Source organism: Gopherus evgoodei, chromosome 16 (assembly GCF_007399415.2).
Source record: "Gopherus evgoodei ecotype Sinaloan lineage chromosome 16, rGopEvg1_v1.p, whole genome shotgun sequence".
NCBI lineage: Eukaryota > Metazoa > Chordata > Testudines > Testudinidae > Gopherus > Gopherus evgoodei.
In genome coordinates this window covers 17,904,260-17,931,900 of record NC_044337.1, presented here as the reverse complement: position 1 = coordinate 17,931,900, position 27,641 = coordinate 17,904,260, and the positions used below count along the sequence as shown (strand labels likewise).

Genomic DNA, 27,641 nt, shown 5'->3' with positions numbered 1-27,641 from the left:
GGTGCTGCATTCACACCTGATTGCAGCAGAGCCGTGCCTAAGCCTTTCCCATCCCTTCTCTCATCAGACTCTCTCATTCTGACTTGCAATTGCAAACTTCCCTCTTCTGCGAGCGCCTAAGCAGCTCGGCAAGTCAAGAACCCAAAGGCATTTCATGCAGCCATTTGAAGTCCATATTCTTGGTCTTTCCCGAGTGAATTTTCTTTAAAACAAAATTAAAAAAAAAAAATCCAGTGATCAAAAGGCCCTGGAGTTAGAAAACCTTTGGTTTTGGATGAAACCGAACCCTCACGCACTGATGTGTGCAATAATCAGCCAGTGGACATGCCAAACCAACACAAGATCCTCAAAAAGGCCTTTCCAGTAGGAAGGCATATTTTAAAGTAACAGAACTGTTTAGTTTTAATGTATTGTTTTGTTTTGGAATTGGCCCAGAATGTTTTTCATACAAGGCCAAACTGCTCTTGATCTGCAGGAGCACAAATCTGTCTCTTCCCTCACCCACCCCAATCCTGCAGCTCAAAGGTTTTCTCTGGCTTATTAAATCCCCCAAAATGGGATCTTGTCACACAGCCATGTCTATCAAGCTTTCTCGTGGCAGTGTGAAGTGCTCCTGTAGTAAGGTCACTGCTCTGAATCCAGATTTCCTACCAAAATGAGTTCAGTAAGGATGAAATTCACATCTGTGTAGATTGCCAGCACAAGAGCTATCTGCCACTGAAGTCCCACTTGAACACGTTGGAGTTAATTACAAGGCTCATTCCATAGCCCTTACACATGTGTATCTCCCAATGAAGTGAATGGGAATTCTGTATGCACTGGGACCAAATATTGGAGCCTTTGACTTAAGTGGTACATATGCTTTCCTCTGGCCCTCTGTACAGGGGTGAATTTTACCATACCAAGCCTGCAGTCCCTCTGCATGCAAAACCCTCCTCGTTTTAAGGAGAGATACCGGTACAGAGAGCTGCAGAATGGAGGCTTTTAACCATTCAGCAATGCAGCATTTCTATATGGTAGATATAAATCAAGCCTACACAGTTAGATTTTACACATTCTGTAAAAGAAATTGCTGGGCACCAAAAATCTCGTAAGTCTATCGGAATGAAGTCATGCAGGAAAATATCCCACTGCCCTACAGTTGAACTGGACTTAAGGCTGAGTACGTCTCTCTAATTGAAGAGTAAAACATTGCTCCAAGACGGCTGCAGTTTTTTTCTAAACAAGCATTACAAACCCTGGGAGTTCAGAGTTAAGGTTAAACTGAAAAGGAATGGATGGAAGCTGAGACTGGAAAAATTCTGACTGGAAATACGGTGCATTTTTTTTTTACCTTGTAACAATTAGCTAATGCAGAGAGGGTAATTAGCGATTGGGACAGCTTCCCAAGGGCTGCGTTAGATCCTCCATCACTTGGAGTCATTAAGTCAGGATGGGATGGTTTCTAAAAGACAGACTATAGCTCAACTTCAGTTGGACTCCATTCAGGAATCACTGAGTGGAATTTTCTGGCTTGTGTTATACAGGATGTCAGGTTAGATGACTCTAGTGGTCTCTCCTGGCCTTAAAATCTATGAATCTTCGAGGGGAGGAAAAAATCCCAACATGTTATGGGATGGAAATGCACATTTAATGCACCCAAACGACTGTAACTTTGTCCTCTGATGACCCTAGCTTCCAGTGTTTCTTTCTCTGTTCTGTTCTTAGTTAGTGTCCCATCCTGCAAACCCTTGCTCATCCCATTAGTGTTTTGCAGCATTTACCCTTGACATTGTGCTATGTATTATCTAGGATCAAGGGCACAGGGTAGAGTTTTAAGGAGCAGACCTGTGTGCCAGAGTCTCAGCTGGTTTACATCACCACCACTCTGTTAGCTGCAACTGCGGGGTGGTGATATGCACCCACTGAGGATCTAGCCCCTTAAAGTTTGAAAACCTGGTGGAATTGGACAGGGACAGGGACTGTGATTGAAGAGACACCGAGAAGGGTGACCCCTCAGTGCGCTCCCTCTTTGGCATCACACTGGAATTTTGTTACCTCTTTTGGCAGAGGCAAAGTTGCATCTTTTTTCCGGAACCCTCATTTCTAGTAGAAAATGAACTCTTGCGACCTTTCATAGACTGTCAGTTTAAACAGAACTTCTTGGAATATTAGCGTTAAAATCACTGTGATACAACAGTCAAAGGATTCGATTTATTTAAAATATTATCTGAAGCCTCGATGTCACTTAGCAGCTTGAATTAAGCAAGCTAGACCAAACTGCTGCTGTCATAAGCTAACAGTTTTTTAACTACTCTGCTCTCTCTGTGATGCACCTTTCGTCTGTGCAGTCGCTATAAATGCATTTTGCTTATGGCTTTTTTCCCCTCCCTCCCCCTTTGGCTATTTATTTGCAGAAAAAAATGGACAGCCGGGAATACCAGGACGCACAAGGTTTTGCAGCGGATATTCGGTTAATGTTCTCTAATTGTTACAAGTACAATCCCCCAGACCACGAAGTTGTAGCCATGGCCAGGAAGCTCCAGGTAAAGATGTTGGCAAATGCGTCCTGCAGAGAGTACATTTTAGTTCCCCCTTAGGAGGAGCATTCAAGGTTCTGAGCACACTCAGCACCTCTTGGTGTCAATCCAGGAGGGTCCTTGACTGCCCTGGTATTTGGAAAGGGCCATAGATGCCCTGTGCGGTACCCTGTTCTTCACATGCTGTGACTCAAAGCTGAGCACTCTGTTCAAAGTATGGCCTAATCATTGCTTCGCAAGGTGCTAGGGCAGTGACCTTGTGTTTACATAATACACCCCTCTGAACGCCCCATTGAAGAAGTGGGAGAAATTGTGCAGTCTGAAAACTGTGCTAGCAACATACCAGCCTAAAGCCAACCTCCCAGGCTGTTGCAGCAGATGTTCTCACGCTCGCAAACAAGAGGTACTGTTAGTGTCGATACTGGCAGGGTTTTTTCTGAACTGGACGGAGGAGCTAAATCCTAGAGCGAGAGTCTAACCAAGCAGCAGAGCAGCAAGTAAGTAGTTATGAAGAAAACAAATGCACAGGGAATTGCCAGACCCATGGTCCATCTAGCGCAGTGTCTGGTTTCTGCCAGTAGTCAGAGCCAGATACTTCAGAGGAAGATGTAAGAACCTCACAGGAGGGATATATCTGATAATCTGCCCCTAAGCAGGTCTCAGACGATTTTACAAAGAGAGATTAAAGTGTGATCCAACTCCTGTTAAGAGTCTTTTCACTGACTTCCAAGGAGCTTGGATCCACCTCTTACGACTTTAGACCCTAAACTCTCTGGGGCAAGGAATGCTTCCTAGTTACTTGTCTGTCCCGCACAATTGACCAGGGTTCCTAGCATGCCTTAATAATGATCTTAAAAGATGCAGAATGAGGTCATTGTGGCTGAGGCATCTTTGTCGCTCTGAATCCAACAACCTCTGCAGGACGTCTTCGAGATGAGATTTGCAAAGATGCCAGATGAGCCCATGGAGCCCCCGCCCCCACCTCCTCCGACGGCGCCAGTCGTCAGTAAAAGCACGGAAAGCAGCCACAGCAGCGAGGAGAGCTCGTCTGACTCCGACAGCTCCGACTCTGAAGAAGAGCGAGCGACCAGACTGGCCGAGCTCCAGGAGCAGGTGAGCGGCAGGCCAGCTCCGAGCAGCCTCTTCATAGTGAGCAGCGTGTCTGTGCATGTGGTGCGCACGTCTACCAAATGCAGAGTAGAGCAGCACTTGTGGGTATCAATTTGTTGTAAAAATCCCCTCTGGGCTGAGACCTGGCAATCAAGATATTCCTCTTTCCCCTCCCCCCCCCCCCCCCCCCCAAGCCTTTGTGATGCAGGAAAAACCTAGTCTACGGGAAATGTTTTCAAAAGAAGGTTAATTTTTCTTTGTAACAACAATACTTGGCACTTCTATTGCATGGCTCCTCCAAGGATCCCAAAGCAATTGGCAAATATGAATGAAACCCCGCAACACCCCTGGGATAATCTAGGAAAAGATTATCACACCCATTTTATAGGCAGGGAAACTCAGGCATACTCAAGTGTACCACCTGCTCCCTTTGTGATCTTGGGCAAATTTCACTGGATCTCAGGTCTCTTTGTGTAATATGAGGTTAAGGATACTTCTTTTCTCTCTCCTATTGGCTGTCTTGGCTGTAAGCTCTACAGGGCAGGGACTGTCTCTTATGTGTACGTGCAGCGCCAAACACAAGGGAGGCTTGGTTGCGGTTTCCAAGTGCCACCAGGACATACCTAAATAATCAAGTGACTTACCCAGCAGGTCATTGGCAGAGCCAAGAATAGAACCCAACTACCCTGATACCCTAGTCCTAACCACTAAATTGCCTACTTTTCCATGAGTTTCTCCACTCAAGAGGTGGCTACTTTTCATTTGCCTAAAGAATGGGAACTAAGTTTTCTCCTGAGGGTCAACTTCCGTGGATCCGTATTTAACTCTTTAAAGAAAGGTTACTAAAAATCAAACAAAGTCTCCCAGCTGAAATCAATAGACTCAGCCCAATGATTAACTTTAAAAGCTGCTGGTGTGAATGGGAGAGGTGTGAGCACATCTGGGTGGGTGGGTGGATGCTGTCTGTGCCTGGAAGAGCTGAGTGTGTTGATAATGGGGCTCGACTCTTCTGTTCTCCCCGCAGCTGAAGGCCGTCCATGAGCAGCTAGCTGCTTTGTCGCAAGCGCCCGTGAACAAACCAAAGAAAAAAAAAGAGAAGAAGGAAAAAGAGAAGAAAAAGAAAGACAAGGAGAAAGAGAAAGAAAAAGAGAAGCACAAAGTGAAAGCCGAGGAGGAGAAGAAACCCAAGGTTGCCCAACCAGCAAAACAGACTCAGCAGAAGAAAGCACCAGCTAAAAAAGCAAACAGCACGACCCCAGCTAACAGGTGGGTGTTTGGCATCTTGTCCGGAGTCTTCCTATATGTTAGTCTTTCCCTTCCCTTGCCAGTTTTCTAGAATGAGCTTTCTGTTATCCATACTAGCCTATGGGGAACCACACAAGGTTTGGAGGGTCACATCGAATAAACATCTTGGGTGAGAATTTCGGAAGCACTTGGTATTGGCCTACCTTTGCATCTGTTGAAGTCAGTGGTGAAACTCCCATTGACTTCAAGGAGAGCAGAGTTAGGCCAGCACTGAGCATTAATGAAGATGCTCCCCCCCCCCCTAAAAAAAATGCAGACGCTGATTAGAATCTCTTGAGTCTTGAGCTGGAAATTGATCCATCCTATTTCTAATGCCCCAGTCATTGGAGTTAGCTAGGAAGGCATCTCCAGATCAGGCTTTTTCTCGTGCTTTCTTCCTCTAGTTAGCCAATGAGAACTTCCACTCCAGTGCCAGCTGGGGCCTGGACTAGCAGAAGTGCCTACAAATGCTGAAAAGGAGAAATGGAGTTAAAAAGTTAACCCTGTACTGTATTTCAGAACTTTGAAAAAGCTCCAGTTCTATTCCAGCTGGGCAGAGGGTCTGGGTTGGGTCGATTACTTTGGGCCAGGTCCCTGTTGAAGTCAGTGGGAGTTCTGTCATGGGTTCAGGATCTGGCCCGTTCTTTCCGAAATGGCTTCTCTCCCCCAATGCAGACACACTGTAAAACACAGAAAGGGCCCCAACCTGATCCCAGTGAAGTCCAAGCAAAAAACGAGTGAGTTTCTTGCAGTCCTCACCTAACAAAGCCCACTCCAAAGGGTTACATCCATCATCTAGTTCTGTGGTGCTGTGATGGGTTGTACCTCTCTGGCGCCCTCTCGGAGTGAGGAGTGAGGTGCTTCTCTTGTCTTGGATGTCCTTCTCTGGACGGCGGTGTGACTGTAGTCTGGGTTCCAGACTTGGGGTACAACTTTCTGGCTGTGCCCAAGGGAGTCTGTCCTCTTCTGGGGTGGGAAGAAGGGAGGTGTTGAAGAAGTCCAAAAGAAAAAGGCCAGAATACCTCCACGGCCTACAAAAAAGGTTGCGTCCCTGCAGTCTCATGTAGGGTAAAGGGCAGTAGTCCTGAGGGGAAGATCTGGGCTCCTTACCCCTTTTGTCCAAACAACCTGGGCTAAGTTCTGGGTTTCTGAGAAGGAAAGTAAGGAAAAAGCTGGTCCCTCTGTCTCCTCAGGGAGCTCACTCAGTTGTTGCTCTTGACAAGTTCCCCAGCAGATGGCCCCTGGGGACAGGGGGCTCTGTGCACTAGCTCTGTTTGTTCTTGAATGCCGCCCAGCCTGAACCAGGATCCTCCTTTTTAAGGACCTGCCCTTCTCCAGGATTGATAAGCCTTGGAGTGCAGCAGATTGGGGCCTACTGAGCCCAGAGGAGCTCTGTAACCCCTTATTGACTGGGGTGGTGCTCTCACAGTCAGTAACAACGGCCGACATGCCAGACCGAATTGTGTCCTAAATTGACTCAGTGCTAGACATGGGATGTTAGGCCCCTATTCAGGACTAGCATTCCTGTTCGAGACAGCACGTAAGTACATACTTCAGTCCCACTGACATCGCTGGGTCTTGAACAAAGGCTTAAGTGCTCTCCTGAATCGAGACAGCATCCTTCAACATTAGGGATCGGTGGTCACGCCAGTTTACAGTTTATAACCGTCCGCATTCGTGATAGAACATTTGGTACAAGGGGAGGAGAAATGAACGTGATACACCCGCGAGCATGTTTGTGCTTTCAAACCCTCCAGGCAGCCTAAAAAAGGAGGCAAGCAGGCATCTGCACCCTACGATTCTGAGGAGGAGGAGGAGGGCTTGCCCATGACCTATGACGAGAAGAGGCAGCTCAGCTTGGACATCAACCGCCTGCCGGGGGAAAAGCTGGGCCGGGTGGTGCACATCATCCAATCCCGGGAACCTTCCCTCAGGGACTCCAACCCCGACGAGATAGAAATAGATTTTGAAACCTTGAAGCCCACCACTTTACGAGAACTGGAGAGATACGTCAAGTCTTGTTTACAGAAAAAACAAAGAAAACCGTTTTGTAAGTTACCTCATGGCTCACGAGTTCCCCATCAGCCCCCCGGCATGGGAGGCGAAGGGTTGCTCATTAGGACCCTCTTCTTATCAAACTCTTTTTCCAAGTATTGATTACTTGTTGGCAATCTGATGGTGATTTTTTTAAAAGGCCTCTTTCCCCCAGTGGAAATGTCCAAGACCCTCCTCTTTAATCTGTTCCTGCTCTCCCCAAAATCCTATTCCATGGAAGGCTGAAGGCTCCAAGCTCCCCAGGACGGCGCTCCTTCCCTCCAGAATCTGTGAGGGGCTTATTGTTTGTATTCCGATAGCGTCTATAAAGCACGACCAAAATCCAGGCCTCCTTGTGCTAGGTACTGTGCATACACCTAGAAGGATATGTTCCCTGGTGGGGAAGCAACACAGAGAGATGAAGTGACTTGCCCAAAGTCACACACACGGTCTGTGGCAGAGCCAGGAATTGAGCCCTGATATCCTGAGTTGTGTCTTAACTGTAAGACTGTCCTTCCTTGATGGGTGGTCTCTGCTTTGTCCCCACCCCCTCACCTCTGGGAGCAAAGACTCAAATGTAGCAGATAACCATGATCCCTGCAGAGTAGCCCATTTTGCTGCCACATGACTTCCAGGGAGCTCTAAGCAAATTTATCTTTTTCTGACATCTCAATAGGTTTTTTTCTTGCTTTTTCATGTACAGTAGAACTTCAGAGTTACAAACACCAGAGTTATGAACTGACCAATCAACCCCACTCCTCATTTGGAACGGAAAGTCCGCAATCAGGCAGCAGCAGAGACGAAAAAGAAAATGCAAATACAGTACAGTGCTGTGTTAAACGTAAACTACTAAAAAATAAAGGGAAAGCAGCATTTTTCTTCTGCATACTAAGTTTCAAAGCTGTATTAAGTCACTGTTCAGTTGTAATATTTTGAAGGAACAACCATAAGGTTTTATTCAGAGTTACTAACAACCTCCATTCCTGAGGTGTCCATAACTCTGAGGTTCTACTGTATCAGCTTGATTTTGACTGAATCCCTTTACTGTTGGAGCAATTCAGAGACGCTCCAGAATAATTATGTATGCCAAGCATTTTATTTGTGCAGCCAAAGCCTGTGTTAACATGGAAAACCACAGTGTCATTAGTGCAGGCGTGTGAAGTTTGCATACCCTGCACTGATGAACAGGGCTTTGTCTGTGACAATGTCAACTGCAGTGATAACGTCAACACCATGGAATATAACTAAACTTTTCTGCCACATTCTGTTTATTGCAATGTTTAATGTTCAGAGGGTATTCTGTGTAAGTATTGGTGGGAGGGTTTTGGTTTATCATTACTTTAAAATAATACAGAGGAATTTAGGTATTTGGATCCAGGATCAAGCCAGTGGGCCATCTGTCCTGTTTCTGATAGTGGCCAACATCTGATGTGCAACAGTCAAAAGTATACAATTCTGTACTGTGGGGGGATATTTCTTCCTCACCTCAGCTAGCATTAATTTATGATCTGAAGCATGAGGATTGTTGATACTTCTTAATATTTTAATCCTAGCTAATGCAAATACATTCTTGCCACATGCTATTTTTGCCTGTATCAGTTGCAGTTCTCTTTTTTTAAGCAACAAAACAGCTGAATTCTTGCATGAAAAATCTAGATCTTGATGGCAAATGCCTGCTTCTGACAACCTTTAATGGGACACTTTGTTTTACAGGGCAGAAAACCCATGTAACAATTCTTTAATTACAATGTAATTATTGACCATATAAGTGGCTGGTAAGTAACCTGTAACTACAAGGTTATTAATGGATATTTCTATCTTCTAAAATAGTTTCCAAGAGATCTTAAAACAAACAAACAAAAATCATGTCAAGGGGGATTGTTATCTGAGAGTCTAGGCAACTTTGTGTGTTGTCCTCTGTAGGGATGTGTAATTGCTGTGTGGTCACATGATCTTCGCAGTGTAACTACAGAGCAGTTGCCTAGTTGTGTGTGCCCTGTAAAATAGTGATGTCCACTTTTTTTTCCCCCCAACCATGCAGTCTCAGAAATTGTGCGTTCCTCCTCCACAGCTGCAAGTGGGAAAAAGCAAGCAGCAAAATCTAAAGAAGAGTTAGCTCAGGAAAAGAAGAAAGAGTTAGAAAAACGGTTACAGGATGTCAGCGGGCAGCTAAACAACAACAAGAAACCTGCAAAAAAAGGTAACTGGCCCCACTTCATTGGTCACATGTAGTTAGGTTTCACTGCTGTACAGTCCCTGGGCCAAATCAGTTACTATATAGAGACAGATATATGTGTAGAGAGCGAATCAGTTAATATGCGGAGCTAAGTTTCAGACTGATGCGTTCACTTAAAAAAAATATGTGCACAGTTCCCATTACCAGACAAATTATTAGTCTTTATTAACTTGGGCTTGTCTACATGAGAAAGTTGCATCAGTTTAACTTAGGATATGATTTTAAAGTGATTTAGTTAAAGCAGAGCGAAAGGTTGTGTGGACAGTCTTACTTCAGTTTAAACCAAGCTTATTTTGGTTTAGCTTATGTCAGTTAGGAATCAGTTAAGGCTTACAGGTAGCTTCACTCACTGACTGCATTGGGGCAGGACTCCAATGGACGTTGAAGACGGGGATCGTTGCCCTAGCTGATTTGTCCTCATCATATGACACTGTCTGGAAACAGGGCCTCCTCCTCAATCTCCCGCATCATTCACTGCTGGCAAACGATCCCTCTCTTGGCAGCAATGACTGGCGACTGCTGCTTTAAGCTGCACCTTATTAGCCAGATCAGTAGACCAAGAACTCTTAACTTGGGCATCCCTCAGGGCTCCATCCTGGCCCAGATACTTTTTAATCTATACATTGTGGATATCCCAGTGATGGAAATTCATGTATGTGGATGACGTTGCTCTACCTGTTCAGCACACAAGCCTTCATACCATCAACTGCACCCTAATCCTAGATCCTACCACAATGGCTGATTAATTCCAATGCTGGAAACTTGGGCCTAGCTCAAAAAAAACCAGTAGTGACCGCTTTCCATCTGAACCATCAAATTACTAATACCAAACTCCGTGCGCAGTTCCGTGGCAAGAGAGTCAGGCATGAGGCTAACCCAAAGTATCTTGGTGTTAACGCTGGACCGGAGTTCGACCTTTCAACAACACCTGCGATAGGGTCGGGTCTTGTGTCGCGCTTATCAGGAAATCGGCTGGAATATCATGGGGCTCCAATCCACGGACCTTATGAACAGCAACAATTGCTTTGGTACATTCTGCGGCTGAATGCCGTGTGCCTGTGCGGTCTCACAGCAGCCACACTAAACTCCTTGACGCTCAACTCAATAACGCCACATGCTGAGTGTCCCCTTTGTTCTTTCGCACGGGGCCTGAAAGACATTCCCCAGCTCACTGGTGCAGGAATTGTACTGTCTATCAAACCTAGACATAAATTTTGTAGCCATTGCTACCTATCCAAGCCGTATGAAAGAAGTAATAGTTAAGGCTAAACTGAACGAAGAGTGTTTATGCAAGGGTTTGCGCTCATTTAACAAAATTGGTTTAAAAACTGATCTAAGGCCACATCTACATTATGAGCTAGGGCTGTTATTCCCCTGCTCGTGTACACATTCTCTCTCTATCTCTCATCCAGCTAATGTGGGTATAAATAGTATAGCCATGGTAGCACAGATAATGGCAGTGGAAGCATGGCTTAGCAGTGCTGTGTACAAATCAGTGTTAAACCAGTGGGTACATATTCAGCACCACTAAACTGGACCTCTGCAGCCGTGAGCCATGCTACCCCAGCTATGCTACTAGTTATACCATAGCTCAATGAGAACTACAGCGAGCGTGTCTACATGAGGAGAGGACTCACACCCCTTGCTCATAGTGTAGATGTAGCCTAAGTTAAACTGGTGCAACTTCCTCATGTAGACAAGGCTGTAGACTGAATAACAGGCTTGACAGCCTCCAAGCTTAGATCTTGCCCAGCTGGGGTAGAACTTTTGTATTGATAATCTGATAAACCTGCCTTTTTCCTACAGGAAAATTTTACCAACAAACATTATTCATCTCCCTGGGTTGGCTCTCCAAGAATGTACAGAACCCAGAGCTTGGGGGAAATACCCACTGAATAGTCCCCAGCAAAATCCACGGGCTGAATTCTCCTCTTAGCTGTACTGGTGTGAATCTTTTAAAGAACAGCTGGAGTCCAGCTGGTGGAAGTTGCCCAGGTGGAGGCTGTGCTAGCCAGCTTCAGGCCCTGCACACTGAGAGTGGGCTATGTACTTGTGCCATCCAGTTGAAACCAACCTGAGATTCAAGTTGTATTTATCGTGGGTTGTTTGGTTTTGGGTTTTTTTCCATTAAACATTTGCTATTAAAATAATTGGCTGCTTAAAAAGCTTGCTACCTGGGCAGTTCCACTTTAAGGCCTTCTCCAATTTTCCAGAGGTTTTGGATGTTGCCCTAGCTATCGGATTGTACCATACGAGCCCCTAGACTGTTCAACCCAAGGGTGGGAAGAGTGTAGAGAGGGGTGTATATGAATAAATCTTTCATAGTTCACATATCTTTCAAATAAATGATGCACAACCCACTTCCCTCTAGAAAAGTCTGGCTCGGTTCCATCCGGAGGCCCTTCCCGTCTCAGCAGCAGCAGCTCCTCAGAATCCGGAAGCAGCAGTTCAAGTGGATCCAGTTCGGACAGCAGTGATTCAGAATAAACTAGACACTTAACAAAAAAAAAAAATGGACAACATACACACCAATACTCTGCAGTGTTCCCTTCTATGGTTAATATACTACTCTTTTTCCACGGTGGTCAGGTTTTTTCCTCTCATTTTTAAATTTTTTTTTTTAAATTCAGTGTTATAAAAGATATCTTCCAATTTTTTTCTTTGCTTTTAATAGGTCAAAGATCTTTTTTGTGTGTGTGTGTGACTAGACTTTATGATAAGTAGTTCACTTTGCGTAAAGTCTCTAAATTTTTTAACTGAAGATGGTTGCTTGGATGTGACAAGAACTTTGAACTCTTAACAAGAGATCCATAGAAAAATCTGCAAGGTGTAGTATACAGGTGTTTTTTTTGTTTGTTTGTTTGTTTTTCCCCCCCCTTTTAATACACCCAACCTGGCTCACTACGACGCAAGGAAAAAATTTTTTAAAAAAGAAATCTCTGTAAAATGGTACTGTATCTGAAAGATGTTAGCTTTTGAACTAGTTGGTGTATTTGTTATTAGCACTAGTATTCTTAATCTCCAAGTCTACAGTGTGATGAAAATGTCAGATGCTATCATCTTTTTACATAAAAAAACAAAAACTCATGTACTGTGGATTGTTAAAATGTATCCTTTTGGGGGAGGGGGATAGAGAAGAAGGCTCCTATTCAGGAAGGTACTTAAGCATGTGCTTAACTTTAAGCATGTGAGCAATAGAGCTGGTCAGAATTCCCTGCCCCCCTCCAAAATTTTGATTTTTTGTTGAAAAAATAAAACATGTTTAGTCTTTCAACAAAAATCAACATTTTTTTGAGGAGAACAGACACTTTGTGTCGCTGAAAACCTCCAACTTCCCATCAAAAAATTTTCAACCACCCTAACGAGCCAGACCCCTTGACATCAAGGAAACGACCCACATGCTCAAAATGAGATATGTGCTCCAAGTACCTTCCCAAATTAGAGGCTATAGACAGGTTGGAGATAAAGTGAGCACTGCAGCTTCAGCCCAGGCCACATCACCAATGGAATGGAGTAGGGAGGTTGAATGTTTTTTATCCTATCTTTGTATGAGCAAGGAGCTCCTAGGAGGGAACGCTACTTCTGTGTCTCGCAGGGTGCAGGTTTCCAAACACTGAAACTTTTACCTCAAGGGAAAAAAAAAGGGGGAGGGGGTCAGAAAACCAGAAAAAAAAGACTTTTTTTTCATAAGGCTCAGCAATTTTCTATGAGAGTCCAGCCTAATGTTTAAACCTGCACTGCTGCATCACATACTCCATCGTCACTGTCCCTAATTTCATGTATATATAAATACTTTATTTATTAACACCATTGGTCATTTGAAACATTAAGAAAATTGCATTATGAAGAACAGCAGAAATGCAGAGGTTTTTTAAATGGTTTGAACCAGTCTAAAAAAAAAAAAAAATCTGAGACCTTATTTAAATGTATTGGACTTTTTACCTACAGGTGCTACAGTCCATTATTTCCTGTGTCGGTGCTCTATCATGTTTTGTGTGCTCAATCTTTGTTTTGTTTTTGTTCCTTCTTTTCTCTTGTTTTTTTTGTACAGAATTTGGAGACTTACAGGTATAGATGACTTCCGGATGCAGCACATTTTTATTTTATCTTCTTTGTAATTTTTCCACAAGATCTTTCTCGGTTTTTTTTTTAATCCAATTTTAGGAAAACCCCAGTTCTATAATATAAACTTTGTAATCTGAGGGGCGGAAATGTATAGTAAATTGAATTCTTGATTTTTTTTTAAAAAACTTTTTATTGTAAAGGAAAAAAAATATACAGAGTTTAACAGCAGTTATGCTTTTCCCTATCCGACCCCCAGTTCCCTGAGGCTACTTCGTTGCCTCTATCATGGGAAGCTTTGACATTTGCCCTGCAGAGGCCCATATTAGCAGACTGCCAAGAGCCTTCGGGCTGCACCTTATCCTCATAAAGTGGTGCAGGTTGCAGCTGGCCTCATTTTATAATACAGCGGTGTGGCCTATGAGGACTGCATATCCCAGCATGCAATGTTCCCAGCAAGTTTAGCTTCCAAAGAGCTGGAGAGAAAATGTTGCATGCTGGGACGTGTGGTCCAGGTGGGCCGCACCTCCTTTTTGAAAGAGGGAATCCATGGGGCCTGTTGCTAGAACACCATGGCTTGCACTTTGGGGCATCTTTGCTCTAAAATGTTCACTTTGGTGCAAAAGTTACTGTATCCAGGCTCAATTGTCACTCAATTCCCATGTAACCACATTTTATTGGACAAGACTTTTAGAGGATAGACTATCAGAGATGAAATAGCTGCCTTACCCTTGCATCTGACTGCAAACTACATCATCGTCACCTCAGTCAGCATTTCAGGAAAGATGGTGAGTTATTCATACATAACTCTTAATGCAACTGAAGCGGCTCTGTGTATGTGTCTTAATGACAAAATCAGCAGCAGCTGTACACAGAATCTGCCAGAGCCCCAGGACACATTATCCTGTTGTGCTAAAGGAATGGAGCCTGATTCTGTAAGACACTGAATGCCTCCTATAGATTGCTGAAGAGCCACTAGTCACTTTGAAATCAATGGGATATTCAGCCTTTCTGCAGGAGGTGCTCAGGGCCTTGCAGGATTGGGTCCTAAAGCATTTGCATGGAATGATCAATGAGGGTATCCAGCATCTTACCGAAATTAACAATTTACCTTTTCCATTAAACTGAGGTTCATTTTAGTTCTTATATTTCTTTTAAAACTGCCCTTCGTTGTTTAAATTAAAAAAACAACAAAACTTCTCCCCCAAACAGATCCTTAGTAATATATTTTTAAATGTTACTGTGAGGAAATGTAATATACATCTAATTAGAGCTTATGGTGGTTTTTTGTTGTTTTTGGTGGTTTTATTTTCTTTTTGAAGGGTGGATTTGCATTTTTGCTTTTTGTTTTTGTTTTAACCTTTAATGCGTGTTAAAAGAAACTGAGGACTATTTGGTTTTAAATAGATCTGAACAATTCAATGCCAATCTGGCAAAAAAAATCCTGAGAAATAAGCTATTTCCTTCATATTGAAATCCTCCCCCATGCGCATCTGGGTTACATCTATTAAATGAATATGAAATTCACTCAGGGACATAGTCATTGGTGGCAATTCACACAAGCTGATGAGCTGCCCCAGAGTGTTTATATCAAGTAAATAAAAATAAGTTTGATACTTGTAAGAAAATGGGGGTGGGGGGTGCCCACAGCAGAAAGGAGAAGAATGTGCATGTCCCTAATCAACCCGTGTCAATATATCATTTAAAAGCTTTATAAAATGATCATAGGTTAAGCCTATTTCTTGTCACAGCATAAGGCCCAGACTCCTATGGAAGCTGAGGAACATCGGCCTCCCAAGGATCAGGCCCTAGTTCACCTAGAAAACGAATGTGTTGATTAAAACTTTTTCACTGAATAGATACAGTTGAGGCAAAACACATTCAGTGTTTTTATTGCTGTGATTTTAAACTTTCCTATCAACAGGGTTTGAAATTGTAGAACTGATTTCCATTCAGAATGTAAAAATATGTATAACTAGTTACTACTTTTTTACACACACACACACACGCATTAAAGTGTTCTCTGGTTGGTGGAATCAGACAGCAGTTACCTAATTTAATTTTCTCTCTACTTTTGGGACTCTTAGACCAGTTTTTAATTTGTTTCCTTTTTTTAAATGATGTTTTTTAAGGCTAGGGATGGAACTAGGGGTGGGAGTTGGGGCATGACAAAAAAAAAACCTTTTTAGTAATGGATTTTAAAAATACATGTTCTAAAACGCAAGCAATTAGCATTATGGTGCAACTGTGGGCAGGCTGTGAGTTATAGGAGATTAATACAGGGCAGGAGGAGGTCATTACACTAGCAGCATTCTCATCCTTGTAAAATGGTTAGATGCATTTTTTAAAAATGGTATTTGCATATCTTTTTAAAAAATCATTTTTTAAAAGTAAATAAAACAACCCACCAGCTAGGATTTGACACGGGCCTTTTAGAGCTTACGCTCCGATAACTGGCATAACAATTCCAAAACAATTTGTTGTTGTACGTTTTGTTCCGTTTTTCCTTTTTTTTTTTAATATTTAAAACCAATGTTACTTTTCTGTATGATGTGCATGCAAATTTACCGTAACTCTTTTTCTTAAGACTTTTTAGTGCCATTTCTAGTATATTCCTGTAAAAGTCAGTTACTGAAGAATGAGTCAATGTAACTAGTTTTAGCTTGTTTATTGCAAATGCTGGCCTCGACACAACAGAATTAAAAAAGTTAGAAAGTAATCTTTGATGTTCCTGGTAATCATGGACCCCTCTCCTGGGGCATTTGTTTTGTTTTCATAATAAAAAAAAAATGCCTGTGCGTGTGAAGTTTTATACATTGCTTGTTTCCTTCCTTCCCCCTGGGTCTTCACCATGGTTGAAATCATATGAGGTCCTGATTCAGCAAAGCACTTAAGTAATATTGCCAAGTACTTATGTCTCTGGTTAACTTCAAGAGCATGCATAAATCCCAATGTAGTCAGTGCTTTGTTGAATAGGGATGTGCTTACAGCTTTGTCTACACATGCAAGTGGCACCACTTTGCATTTGCCAGTATGGTCAAAGTGGTATAATCCCCCTAGTGTGGACATAGTTATACAGGTATAAATGTGCTTCTACTGGTATAGTGTTTCCTGTACAAGCAAGGGAATAAGCTATACCAGTATAAGGCACCTGTATCCCAGGTTAACCGTGTTCATATTATGGATTGTACTGTAAAACTATATTGGTTAAAAAAAGAACCACACTGGTACAAAAACTATCTAGACCAGGCCTCAAGTACTTTGCTGACTCAGGGCCATATTGCTGGAGTGATCTAGGCTATTGCTTCCATGGTTTCCCCAACTAATTGTTCAGGATTTATTTTTCAGCAACCATCCCGCTTTAGGCCCTAATCCTGCAACTGGATCCATGTAGAGGATCCTTCCCACTGAAATCAATAGGGGCCCTGCCTGGAGTGTGGGTCTATTTGCAGGATTGGGGGCATAGGTAAGCTGCAGCATGGTTCTTGAAGTTTACCTGAAAAGAATCTGGGGGAAGGGGCATTGGTTTGGTTTAAATTTTTTCATTTTTTTTTTGGTTTGTTTTTACATCAGAAATTCAGGTCTCGTCTGCCCTGTTTTTCTAGAAGACTCCATGGATGACCAGAGAACTAGAGAGAGATGATATCCTGGTCACCAAGGAGATGCAAATTGATTTACTGAGAAGGGAACTGATTTTTATTCAGATGGTTTTAAAACTTTGCTTTTTGTAGACAGCTCTTTACTCAAATGTCTAACGGACGACTCTCTTGGTTAAACATTCCATACCTCCAAGACCCAACCCTTCGATGTAGGACATGGAAAGCTCTTGATACATTTCTCTGGGGCTTCCAAAGAAATTTCCAGGGGAACAAAAATAAAAAAAAAGAAAATACTTGGTGTGCCTGATATTTGCATGACTGCCCTTTGCGCTCCAGGAGAGAAGTCCTGGTCACAATCAAGTCAATAGCAAAACTCCCATTGATTACAATAGGGTCAGAGCTTCGTCCCAGGTGCTGGGATTCCAGCTGTCATCTGCACACGTTTGCAAGTGGTAGAACAGTACTCTCCCCTTTCCATCTGCCCACCTGCATCCACTAGCTGGCTCTTCATGACTAATTCTGAGACTGCGTCTTCACTGCCAAAAAGATGGGTTTTTAAGAGCAAGGTTGTTGCTAACACGCATTAGCTATCTTGCTGTAAAATCCTAGTGGAAACAAGGCACAGACAGTTGTTACGGTGGGGTAGGTGAGTGAGGTCAACATTATGTTCCCCACCTGAAGGATCTTGGCTAAGCTACATCTCTGTAACAATTACAGAGCATAAGGCATAGACAAGGTTATGCCATTCTGGCAATGTACATTTGCACTCACTTTCAGTGAGTTATAGAGGGGTAAAGGACCAGAGGTTAAATGAGAATCAGGCCTGTTATCTTGACTTGGGAAGTGCTATATTAAAAGAGGGAAGCTGAGGAATTTCACTGTGGTTTAACAGCTGGTTAGGCACCAGTTAATTACTTTGAACTGGCCAAAACTAATGCCAGATGCTGGAATTTTTACCAACACTGACCCCACTTACGCAGCAGCCATTGCTATTCTAGCAACAGTTGGTTGGTCCAGTCTGTCTTGTGAGCCAGCAAATGTGCAAGAGAGGTAAGTGTTTTATTAATAATAACCTGTAAGAGGCACAGTCAGCACCACTGGGCATAGTCAGGGGGTTAATTAAAAGCTGGACCAATTGGTATTGGAAACCTTGGAGCTACTTTCAAGTGGCTAAGACTGCGGTTTGCCTGTGAGAGGCAACTCAGTCAGATCTGGCTAGGTACACATTTTTCTGCCATGTGCTGGCTATTTTAGGTCTTATTTTCAAGCACTATATACCCCAAGGACAGGGATAGCTGAGCCCCAAGAGGGTTTGCTCCTGCATCTCCATCCCCTTTAAAAATAATAATAGCTGTACTGGGTCAGACCAATGGTCCATCTAGCCCAGTATCCTGTTTTCCGAAAGCGGCTGGGACCAGATGCTTCAGAGAGAATGAACAGAGCAGGGCAATTTTCAGTGACCCATTCTCTCGTCCACGCTCAATTTCTGGCAGTCAGATGCTTAGGGACACCCAGAGCCACGAGCCATTCCTACATGACAGCACTAAAAATGATATGACATTTACTCTCTTCCTGTAGTTTTATTATTGTTAAATGGCGTCTCTCTCTCTTTCTCTTCTGCTGCAGGAGATCTCCTTCCACAGGATGTGCTGTCCCAGAAAAGGCAACGTCTGCCCTGAGCCACAGATGGCCCATCAGGCTGACGTGGTTTACACTGTGTGTCATTTTTCATCAACCACTTTTGACTTCCCCAACCCTATGGATCCAGGTGCCTATGCTGCAGCTGAGTGAGCTGGAGGCAGCTTTTCAGTGTGAAACTGATCTAGACTTGAATACATGACCTGTTGGATTGTCGTAACGCACCTCAACCACTTTGCCACTGCACCTCAAGCTGGCCAAGAGGAATCTCAAGTAGGAATTAGAGATGTTATTTCACCTCTGTATTTGGCTCTCCTGTGACTGCTGCTGCTGGATACCATGTTCAGATCTGGTGTCCACAGTGCAAGAAGGATATTGATAAACTGGAGCCATGCGAATGACTAAAGGATCAGGAAACCTGCCTTACCAGTGATAGACTCAAGGAGCTCAAGCTATTTAGCTTAACAAAGAGAAGATTAAAGAGAACTTGATCACAGTCTGTAAGTACCTACATGGGGAACAAATATTTGATAATGGGCTCTTCAATCTAGCAGATAAAGATAGAATACGATTCAATAGCTAGAAGTTAAAGCTAGAGAAATTCAGACTGTAAAAAAAATTTTAACAGAGAGGGTAAGTAGGTGTCAGAACAATTTAGCCAGGGCATGGTGGATTCTCCATCACTGGCTATTTTTAAATTGTGAGGGAGTGGGATGCGGGCAGTTGTGCCTAGTTGTAGGAGCTGAAGCCCAAGGTCAGTCTGGGAGCAAGAGGCCAGATGTCAGGAATCAGAGCTGGGTTGCCTGTAGTGAGGCACGGCTGGATCCAAGGCAGCAGCGGGGCTGGGAACAAGCAGGCGCCATTGTAGCACATGCTTTGAACAGACAGCACCCTGCTACTGCTGCTGGTCTTAAGAGCAAGTATGCTGATCCCCTTAGCCAATCAGGCGGCTCCACTGAGGCTTAGCTGTACTTGTTAGACTGCCTGGGGGTTTAGCTAGAAGGTAAGCAGGACTCTGTGGGTCCTTACTGGACATAATTCAGGATTGGATGTTTTTTCTGAATGATCTGCTCTAGGAATTATTCTGGGAAGTTCTCTGGCCTGGGTTATACAGAAGGTCAGACCCGATGATCACTGTGGTCCCTTCTGGCTTGGAATCTATGAAAGGACGGACAGCATATGGCTCCCTGTCAGCTCAGTGGACTCGCTTTGACATCTTCACTGTAGCCCTTCATGCACATGAGAAGCAGCGACAGCAGGGGTACCCATCAAATCCCATCTCAAGCTCCACAGGAAGAGTTCACAAAACCTTTGGGCTGTTGAATCAGCAATGAAGACTGAGCAGCTGTGCAACAGCACTGTCCTGGAGACTCCAGCCTCACCCACAACTAGCTAACCACAGGTAACCTCGGCTGCAGATTTCTGTTCTGAGAGACTCATCCTTACGTTAAGGAATAGATGGCAATCAGACACCCCTAATTAATACAATCCCCAACTGGGTGTATCTGCATAAATACCTACCTGCCCAATACCTTGGTCAGTATTTTGAGCTGTAATACAAATAATAATCAGACGGGCTAAGGTAGTTAATGTGAAAAAGAAAAAACAGCTGGTACAGATGACACATTCAAACCATTTTAATTGACATCAATAGACAACAAATGCATTTACAATAACTGCACCAACACTGCATAACTAATTACAGAAACTCGGTTCATACTAGTCATACCACCAAATCTGCCAAGACTACTGAGAATACATTAATACTAAATAATGAGAAAATATACAATCACATTTAGAGGGATGTGCAGAAAAGCAAGCAATACAACATCCCCTTAGTGCCGTGTAAGGTCTGCTCCTGTAGACATGCTTAACTTTACCCACCCGAATAGTCCAGAGGAGACCAAGGTCGTGTGTAAAATAAAGTCTATGCATAAGTGTTTGCAGGATCAGGGCCCAAGTTAAACTTTCTGAACATACAGTATTTTGCCATAGTCATGGATACATGCATAAATAGTAACAGCTAAACAAATCAGGGGTAACTCTGATCTAGTGAATGCACTTGCTAACAGTAAGTGCTGAGTGCACAAAAACTAGTTCATCCACAGTAGAATGGATGTGTTATTTTTAGCTTGGGAGAAGGCTGGATACCGAATTTTTCTGTATATTAAGAAACTTTAAGGTGCTTAAAAAGTTTTTAAAATAAAACTTCTTGGAATAAGCCTAATGACTACTGAGAAGTACAGGAGAATGGGCCCAATTCTGCAACATGCATAGCTTTAGACAGATGGGTAGCCTAACTGAAGTCAGTTAAGCAGGTGCCCGAGTACTTTGTTGGATCAGGGCCAGGGCCGCAGTAAGTACCTGGCTGAATTGGAGTCCAGGGGTCTGATCCAGCAAAATCCTTAAGGCATTTTATCTGTAGGCATGTGATTAGTGCCACCGAAGTCAACGGGACTGTGCACATGCTTGAGTTTAAGCATGTGCTGGATGAGCCATGTAAATCCCATGATTTCTATGGGCTTGATCCTGCCCGGCTAGATCAAGCCGTAATATACACAATAGGGTAGCGATGGCAGACACAACTGGGAGCCAGACCCCAGTGTTCATTTCCAGATGTAGAAGTCTGGTTTTTTAAAAAATCCTTTAGACTTTAACAACTGACAAAAATAATTTCTGGACACAATTTTTTAAATATTGATATCAACTACAATTAAATACAAGAAGTTGTTTGTCAAAACTTAAATAAACAATCCTTCCTAGCTTTATTTATAATGGACACTCCCATTATTTTTGTTTGAAATAGGAACTGCATAAATAGAGTGAGACACATTAAGAAGGCTAAATGCATAACTGTTACATGCATTAAGGTTCAACTATACAGAATGCTTGAACAAGGAAATCCCTTTTGCAGCTGACCTATGGCTGTAGCACTCCTGTTTTCTTTCAGACATTTCTTTCCTTTCAACCCTTACCAAGCGATGTGTGTGTTTAACAGAAGCTTTCTTCATTATTACTCTCCTAAATCTATCCTTGCCTATCTGATGATTCAGTCATCATTCTGGTGATATGCTTTTGAACTATTATGTGACCCATGCAATTGTTACTTAAGCAGAGTATTATTCATGTGAGTCGTCCTATTGACTTCACAGAATGATGCCTCCAGATTGGTACCTCCATGACACTAAACTGTAATATCAGAGAGAAGCAACTGCCTTTATACACCTCCCTTACCCAGACCTTTCTAAAGCCCACATGTAACTTCATTCAGTACATCCTTTCCCTATTCTGCTTAATACTGTAAATTATTCAACTCAACTGCCAGATCATGAATTGAGATTGTAAGAGACCATTTATAGGGAAAATATGAAAAGGGGACAGGAAACGTCCAAAATGAAGGTTCTGTGTATTTTTGCAGAACAGGCTCACTAGAAGCATTCTGAAGAATCATTTCAAATGAAAGCAGTTCGGACTCCAACATTGCTGAGATGCATTTGGAAGGCCGCCATTGCAGAATTTTGCTAGTGTATAAGGACTGGCAAGTGAAACTGACTAGCCTATTTTCATCATTCAGTCTCACTGAGATACGTAACAGAAATCAGTGGCATCAACAGTGAAAATAAATTTAAACTTCAAACATCCTTTCAGTTTTAATAATCTTCTAAGGACCAGTCCCCACACAAAAGTTGTACTGTTCTAATGATAGTGGTACAGTTAAAATGGTAAACCGCCCCTGGCCTCTGATGTTGTTATATTGGTATAAACTTGCTTATGCCAGAATAGTTATTCTTGTAAGGAAAGGGGAATAAGCTACACAGGTGGAAGACAGGTTTATACCAATGTGTATTCACACTAGGGACTATAGTGATACAATGATTTCAGTAACACAATCACACCCATAAGTGAAACAGTTACATTGGTACCCAATCAGAGGGAAGGTCAGGCATAAAGCAGTTAGACACACAAGGAAGACAGTATGTCTCTTTCTTTTTTAGCCTGATCCCTTGATTTAACATTTTGGCCTTTTCCTCTAGTAAGGTGTCCCCAGTCTTCATCTCTTCGTACCACACTAAACCTTGGTAGGTTGATCCCAATTATCTAATAGTCAGCAGTGATGGGAAACAATGTAACCAAACCTGCCATTAATATTAATAGTGGCTTTTGAATGAAAATGCTTGTTAGAACTTGCCTGAGGCCTAGCACATGTATGTTTGCCATGCACAGATCTCTGAGACGAAGCCTTTAAAATTACATAATCATGCAAAACTTTGATTGCCCAGTGTCTCTGGAGACATCCAGTTTGTTTTTGTCCCGTACCAGGATGGCCTCGTTACCATACTGCGAGTACCACATACTCCGGCTTCTACTCAAGTATGTACCAGGTGGGACAGTCTCCAACTTCTGCTGCTGCTGCTGCCAGATGAGCAACGAAGTGTCCCTGTAACGAAGCCTGGCATAGCTCTCAGATAAGGCTTTTTCAGCTAGTGGCACCCGTCCATTCATTACTCAGCCTGTCATTCACTCTGGAATGACACTGGAGACTAAACGTGTTTCATACCAGCTCTCAAGCGCTGTAGTGGATTCCTTGGCTTAATCGGGGCTTCACAGGTATAAGCCAGGGTACAATGCTGCTCCTACTGCTCTGAGATAAAAGGCAATCTACCTTAGCTATGGCACTATTGGGGCTTATGACATATAGGTCAGCATGCATAACATGCTGTACAACACTTCTGACACAGACTCGTCTGTATGTTACAGCACCATAGAAGACTTGTGCTTACTCTCAGTGTAATAAATTAGGACATCTGAGGGACCGATTGTACATTGATGATGCCCTGTCATTTTGCAAAGGTTTATTGTGCACACACCCCATTTGGTACTGGAGTCCATGGAGAGACAGCCTCAACAACCTGAAACGGAGGCCTAAAGGCTAATGGCTGGCTCAGAAAAATCCGGACCCCTTAGAGAGATTTTAATTAAACGGTGAAACAACAGAGATATAGGAGGTCAACGTAGTCCAGACTTGCGCCCATTTCACTGCTTGTGCCTGGTTTCTTTACCCTTTAAAATGGATTTATTGATAGGCGTGTGCATGAGTCACTTCATTAAAAAGCACCGGGCAATAGATCCCCGCTGGGTCTGGTCGGTGCAGTGTATCTGAAGCACATCGATTAAGTTATCTCTGGTTTTCCAATTCCCAAAGATGTGTTCTCTAGTAATAATCATGACTCTTCAATGGAAAAGCAGCAAATATTACAGTTTGGCCGGGGGTACGGCTGGGAAAATCCCAGTGAAATAGACATGGCTGGTACAATGTGCTGTGTCAATACCTTGTTGCACATGAGTGAGTGGTAAAGGTCTTCGCAAGCTGATTCATGGGCCTTTCCTTCTTACTGCAGACTGGCTTCCCACCGGGGTTCACCCTTCATTTTGTTCAACCTAGAGTGACATGAAGAACAGGGCTGCTCACATCCTCCCACCCAGAGCAAAGAACACTCTAGGCACCGGTCACAGAGCTCTGGGTCCGGCAGGTACTTCTCAGTCTGCTTCAGGAATGCTTTAGTCTTCTTCACTTTGGTCCCCTTGTTAATATTTTAGGGGAGTGAGTTGTTCCCTTCCCCAAACTCCCTTAGCCTCTTTTGTGATGAGCTTTGCTTTCGACCCCCACTAGTTACTGCTGGGGGGATGAGCTATATCTCCAACCCCCACTCCCCAGGCCCCCAGTCACTGCGGGGGGGGGTGATTGATACCCCCACCCCAATCCCCCAGTCACTGTGAGGGGGGTGATTGATACCCCCACCTCAACCCCTCAGTCACTGTGGGGGGGGCAGGGTGATTGATACCCCCAGTCACTGCTGCGGGGGGGGGGTAATCGATACCCCAGTCACTGCGGGGGGGTGATCCATACCGCCGCCCCAACCCCCCAGTCACTGTGGGGGGGGGGGTGATACCCCCACCACAACCCCCCAGTCACTGCGGGGGGGGTGATTGATACCCCCACCCCAACCCCCCAGTCACTGCTGCGGGGGGGGTGATCGATACCCCAGTCACTGCTGCGGGGGGGGTTATCCATACCCCCAGCCCCCCAGTCACTTGAGGGGGGTGATCGATATCTCCAACCCCCACCCCAACCCCCCAGTCACTGCTGCGGGGGGGGTGATCGATACCCCCAGTCACTGCTGCGGGGGGGGTGATCGATACCCCCAGCCCCCCAGTCACTTGAGGGGGGTGATCGATATCTCCAACCCCCACCCCCCAGACCCCCAGTCACTGCGGGGGGGGGTGATTGATACCCCCACCCCAACCCCCCAATCACTGCGAGGGGGGTGATTGATACCCCCACCTCAACCCCTCAGTCACTGTGGGGGGGGGCAGGGTGATTGATACCCCCAGTCACTGCGGGGGGGTGATCGATACCCCCAGTCACTGCTGCGGGGGGGGGAGGTGATCGATACCCCAGTCACTGCGGGGGGGTGATCCATACCGCCGCCCCAACCCCCCAGTCACTGCGGGGGGGTGATCGATACCCCCAGTCACTGCTGCGGGGGGGGTGATTGATACCCCCACCCCAACCCCCCAGTCACTGTGTGGGGGGTGATCGATACCCCCAGTCACTGCTGCGGGGGGGGGGTGATCGATACCCCAGTCACTGCGGGGGGGGTGATCGATACCCCAGTCACTGCTGCGGGGGGGGGGTGATCGATACCCCAGTCACTGCGGGGGGGTGATCCATACCGCCGCCCCAACCCCCCAGTCACTGCGGGGGGGGTGATCGATACCCCCAGTCACTGCTGCGGGGCGGGTGATTGATACCCCCACCCCAACCCCCCAGTCACTGTGTGGGGGGTGATCGATACCCCCAGTCACTGCTGCGGGGGGGGGTGATCGATACCCCAGTCACTGCGGGGGGGGTGATCGATACCCCAGTCACTGCTGCGGGGGGGGGGGTGATCGATACCCCAGTCACTGCGGGGGGGTGATCCATACCGCCGCCCCAACCCCCCAGTCACGGCGGGGGGGGTGAGCGATACCCCCAGTCACTGCGGCGGGGCGGGTGATTGATACCCCCACCCCAACCCCCCAGTCACTGTGTGGGGGGTGATCGATACCCCCAGTCACTGCTGCGGGGGGGGGTGATCGATACCCCAGTCACTGCGGGGGGGGTGATCGATACCCCAGTCACTGCTGCGGGGGGGGGGGTGATCGATACCCCAGTCACTGCGGGGGGGTGATCCATACCGCCGCCCCAACCCCCCAGTCACTGCGGGGGGGGTGATCGATACCCCCAGTCACTGCTGCGGGGCGGGTGATTGATACCCCCACCCCAACCCCCCAGTCACTGTGTGGGGGGTGATCGATACCCCCAGTCACTGCTGCGGGGGGGGGTGATCGATACCCCAGTCACTGCGGGGGGGTGATCCATACCCCCACCCCAACCCCCCAGTCACTGCGGGGGGGGTGATTGATACCCCCACCCCAACCCCCCAGTCACTGCTGCGGGGGGGGTGATCGATACCCCCCCCCGTCACTCCCTCCCGCTACCTGCCGCGCTCCGCCGCGCCCTGGCCTCGGCTTCCCCGTCGCCACGAAACCGCTGCGGCTGCGAGTTCCGAGAGCATCGATGGGCAGGGGAGACGCACGAGCGCCGAGCAATCCACCGCCGGGCGCTGCGGCTCGCGCTGCCCCGTGCCCTGCCCAGTGCCCTGTGCGCTGTGCGGTGCCCGGAACTGCCCCCTGCCTCTGGGCGGTGCCCGACCCTGCCCTGTGCCCCTGTGCGGTGCCCGGCCCTGCCCTGTGCCTCTGTGCGGTGCCCGGCCCTGCCCTGTGCGCTGTGCGGTGCCCGGCCCTGCCCTGTGCGCTGTGCGGTGCCCGGAACTGCCCCCTGCCTCTGGGCGGTGCCCGACCCTGCCCTGTGCCCCTGTGCGGTGCCCGGCCCTGCCCTGTGCCTCTGTGCGGTGCCCGGCCCTGCTCTGTGCGCTGTGCGGTGCCCGGCCCTGCCCTGTGCGCTGTGCGGTGCCCGGAACTGCCCCCTGCCTCTGGGCGGTGCCCGACCCTGCCCTGTGCCCCTGTGCGGTGCCCGGCCCTGCCCTGTGCCTCTGTGCGGTGCCCGGCCCTGCTCTGTGCGCTGTGCGGTGCCCGGCCCTGCCCTGTGCCTCTGTGCGGTGCCCGGCCCTGCCCTGTGCCTCTGTGCGGTGCCTGGCCCTGCCCAGTGCGCTGTGCGGTGCCCGGCCCTGCCCTGTGCGCTGTGCGGTGCCCGGCCCTGCCCTGTGCGCTGTGCGGTGCCCGGAACTGCCCCCTGCCTCTGGGCGGTGCCCGACCCTGCCCTGTGCCCCTGTGCGGTGCCCGGCCCTGCCCTGTGCCTCTGTGCGGTGCCCGGCCCTGCTCTGTGCGCTGTGCGGTGCCCGGCCCTGCCCTGTGCCTCTGTGCGGTGCCCGGCCCTGCCCTGTGCCTCTGTGCGGTGCCTGGCCCTGCCCTGTGGCCCTGTGCGGTGCCCGAACCTGCCCTGTGCGCTGTGCGGTGCCCGGCCCTGCCCTGTGCCTCTGTGCGGGGCCCGAACCTGCCCTGTGCGCTGTGTGGTGCCCGAACCTGCCCTGTGCGCTGTGCGGTGCCCGGCCCTGCCCTGTGCCTCTGGGTGGTGCCCGGCCCTGCTCTGTGCGCTCCGTGGTGCCCGGCCCTGCCCTGTGCCTCTGTGCGGTGCCCGGCCCTGCCCTGTGCCTCTGTGCGGGGCCCGGCCCTGCCCTGTGCCTCTGTGCGGTGCCCGGCCCTGCCCTGTGCCTCTGTGCGGTGCCTGGCCCTGCCCTGTGGCCCTGTGCGGTGCCCGAACCTGCCCTGTGCGCTGTGCGGTGCCCGGCCCTGCCCTGTGCCTCTGTGCGGGGCCCGAACCTGCCCTGTGCGCTGTGCGGTGCCCGGCCCTGCCCTGTGCCTCTGGGTGGTGCCCGGCCCTGCCCTGTGCGCTGTGCGGTGCCCGGCCCTGCCCTGTGGCCCTGTGCAGTGCCCGGCCCTGCGCTGTGCCCCTGTGCGGTGCCCGAACCTGCCCTGTGCGCTGTGCGGTGCCCGGCCCTGCCCTGTGCGCTGTGCGGTGCCCGGCCCTGCCCTGTGCCTCTGTGCGGTGCCCGGCCCTGCCCTGTGCGCTGTGCGGTGCCCGGCCCTGCCCTGTGC

The 27,641-nt window shown here is 46.8% G+C and overlaps 2 protein-coding genes across 5 annotated transcripts in view; one reads left to right on the top strand and one right to left on the bottom strand.

Annotated features, from left to right (window-relative positions):
- The window catches only part of BRD3 (bromodomain containing 3), a 53,574-nt gene extending 37,523 nt beyond the window's left edge, over positions 1-16,051 (top strand). Inside the window, exons 7-12 of one of the 4 annotated variants that reach the window (XM_030536042.1) lie at positions 2,397-2,525; positions 3,441-3,632; positions 4,654-4,895; positions 6,671-6,963; positions 9,019-9,147; positions 11,555-16,051. In XM_030536042.1, the coding sequence (XP_030391902.1) occupies positions 2,397-2,525; positions 3,441-3,632; positions 4,654-4,895; positions 6,671-6,963; positions 9,019-9,147; positions 11,555-11,670 (1,101 nt within the window). In that variant the 3' untranslated portion in view covers positions 11,671-16,051. Of the gene's footprint in view, positions 1-2,396; positions 2,526-3,440; positions 3,633-4,653; positions 4,896-6,670; positions 6,964-8,660; positions 8,723-8,988; positions 9,148-11,554 lie in introns of those variants that run through there. The other 3 variants (XM_030536041.1, XM_030536044.1, XM_030536043.1) reach the window with 3 other exon arrangements.
- A 4,050-nt stretch (positions 16,052-20,101) lies between these two features.
- On the bottom strand, positions 20,102-26,099 carry BRD3OS (BRD3 opposite strand). Its single transcript, XM_030536045.1, has 2 exons — positions 26,025-26,099; positions 20,102-23,921 (listed from the first exon to the last, which is right to left on the bottom strand). Exon 2 carries the CDS (start codon positions 22,983-22,985, stop codon positions 22,731-22,733), a length of 255 nt encoding a protein of 84 aa, XP_030391905.1. The 5' UTR covers positions 22,986-23,921; positions 26,025-26,099; the 3' UTR covers positions 20,102-22,730.
- Between the last annotated feature and the right edge of the window lie 1,542 nt (positions 26,100-27,641).

Coding starts and splice junctions, on each gene's coding strand:
- BRD3OS (XM_030536045.1), bottom strand. CDS start 22,985: ATGAATGGACGGGTGCCACTAGCTGAAAAAGCCTTATCTGAGAGCTAT.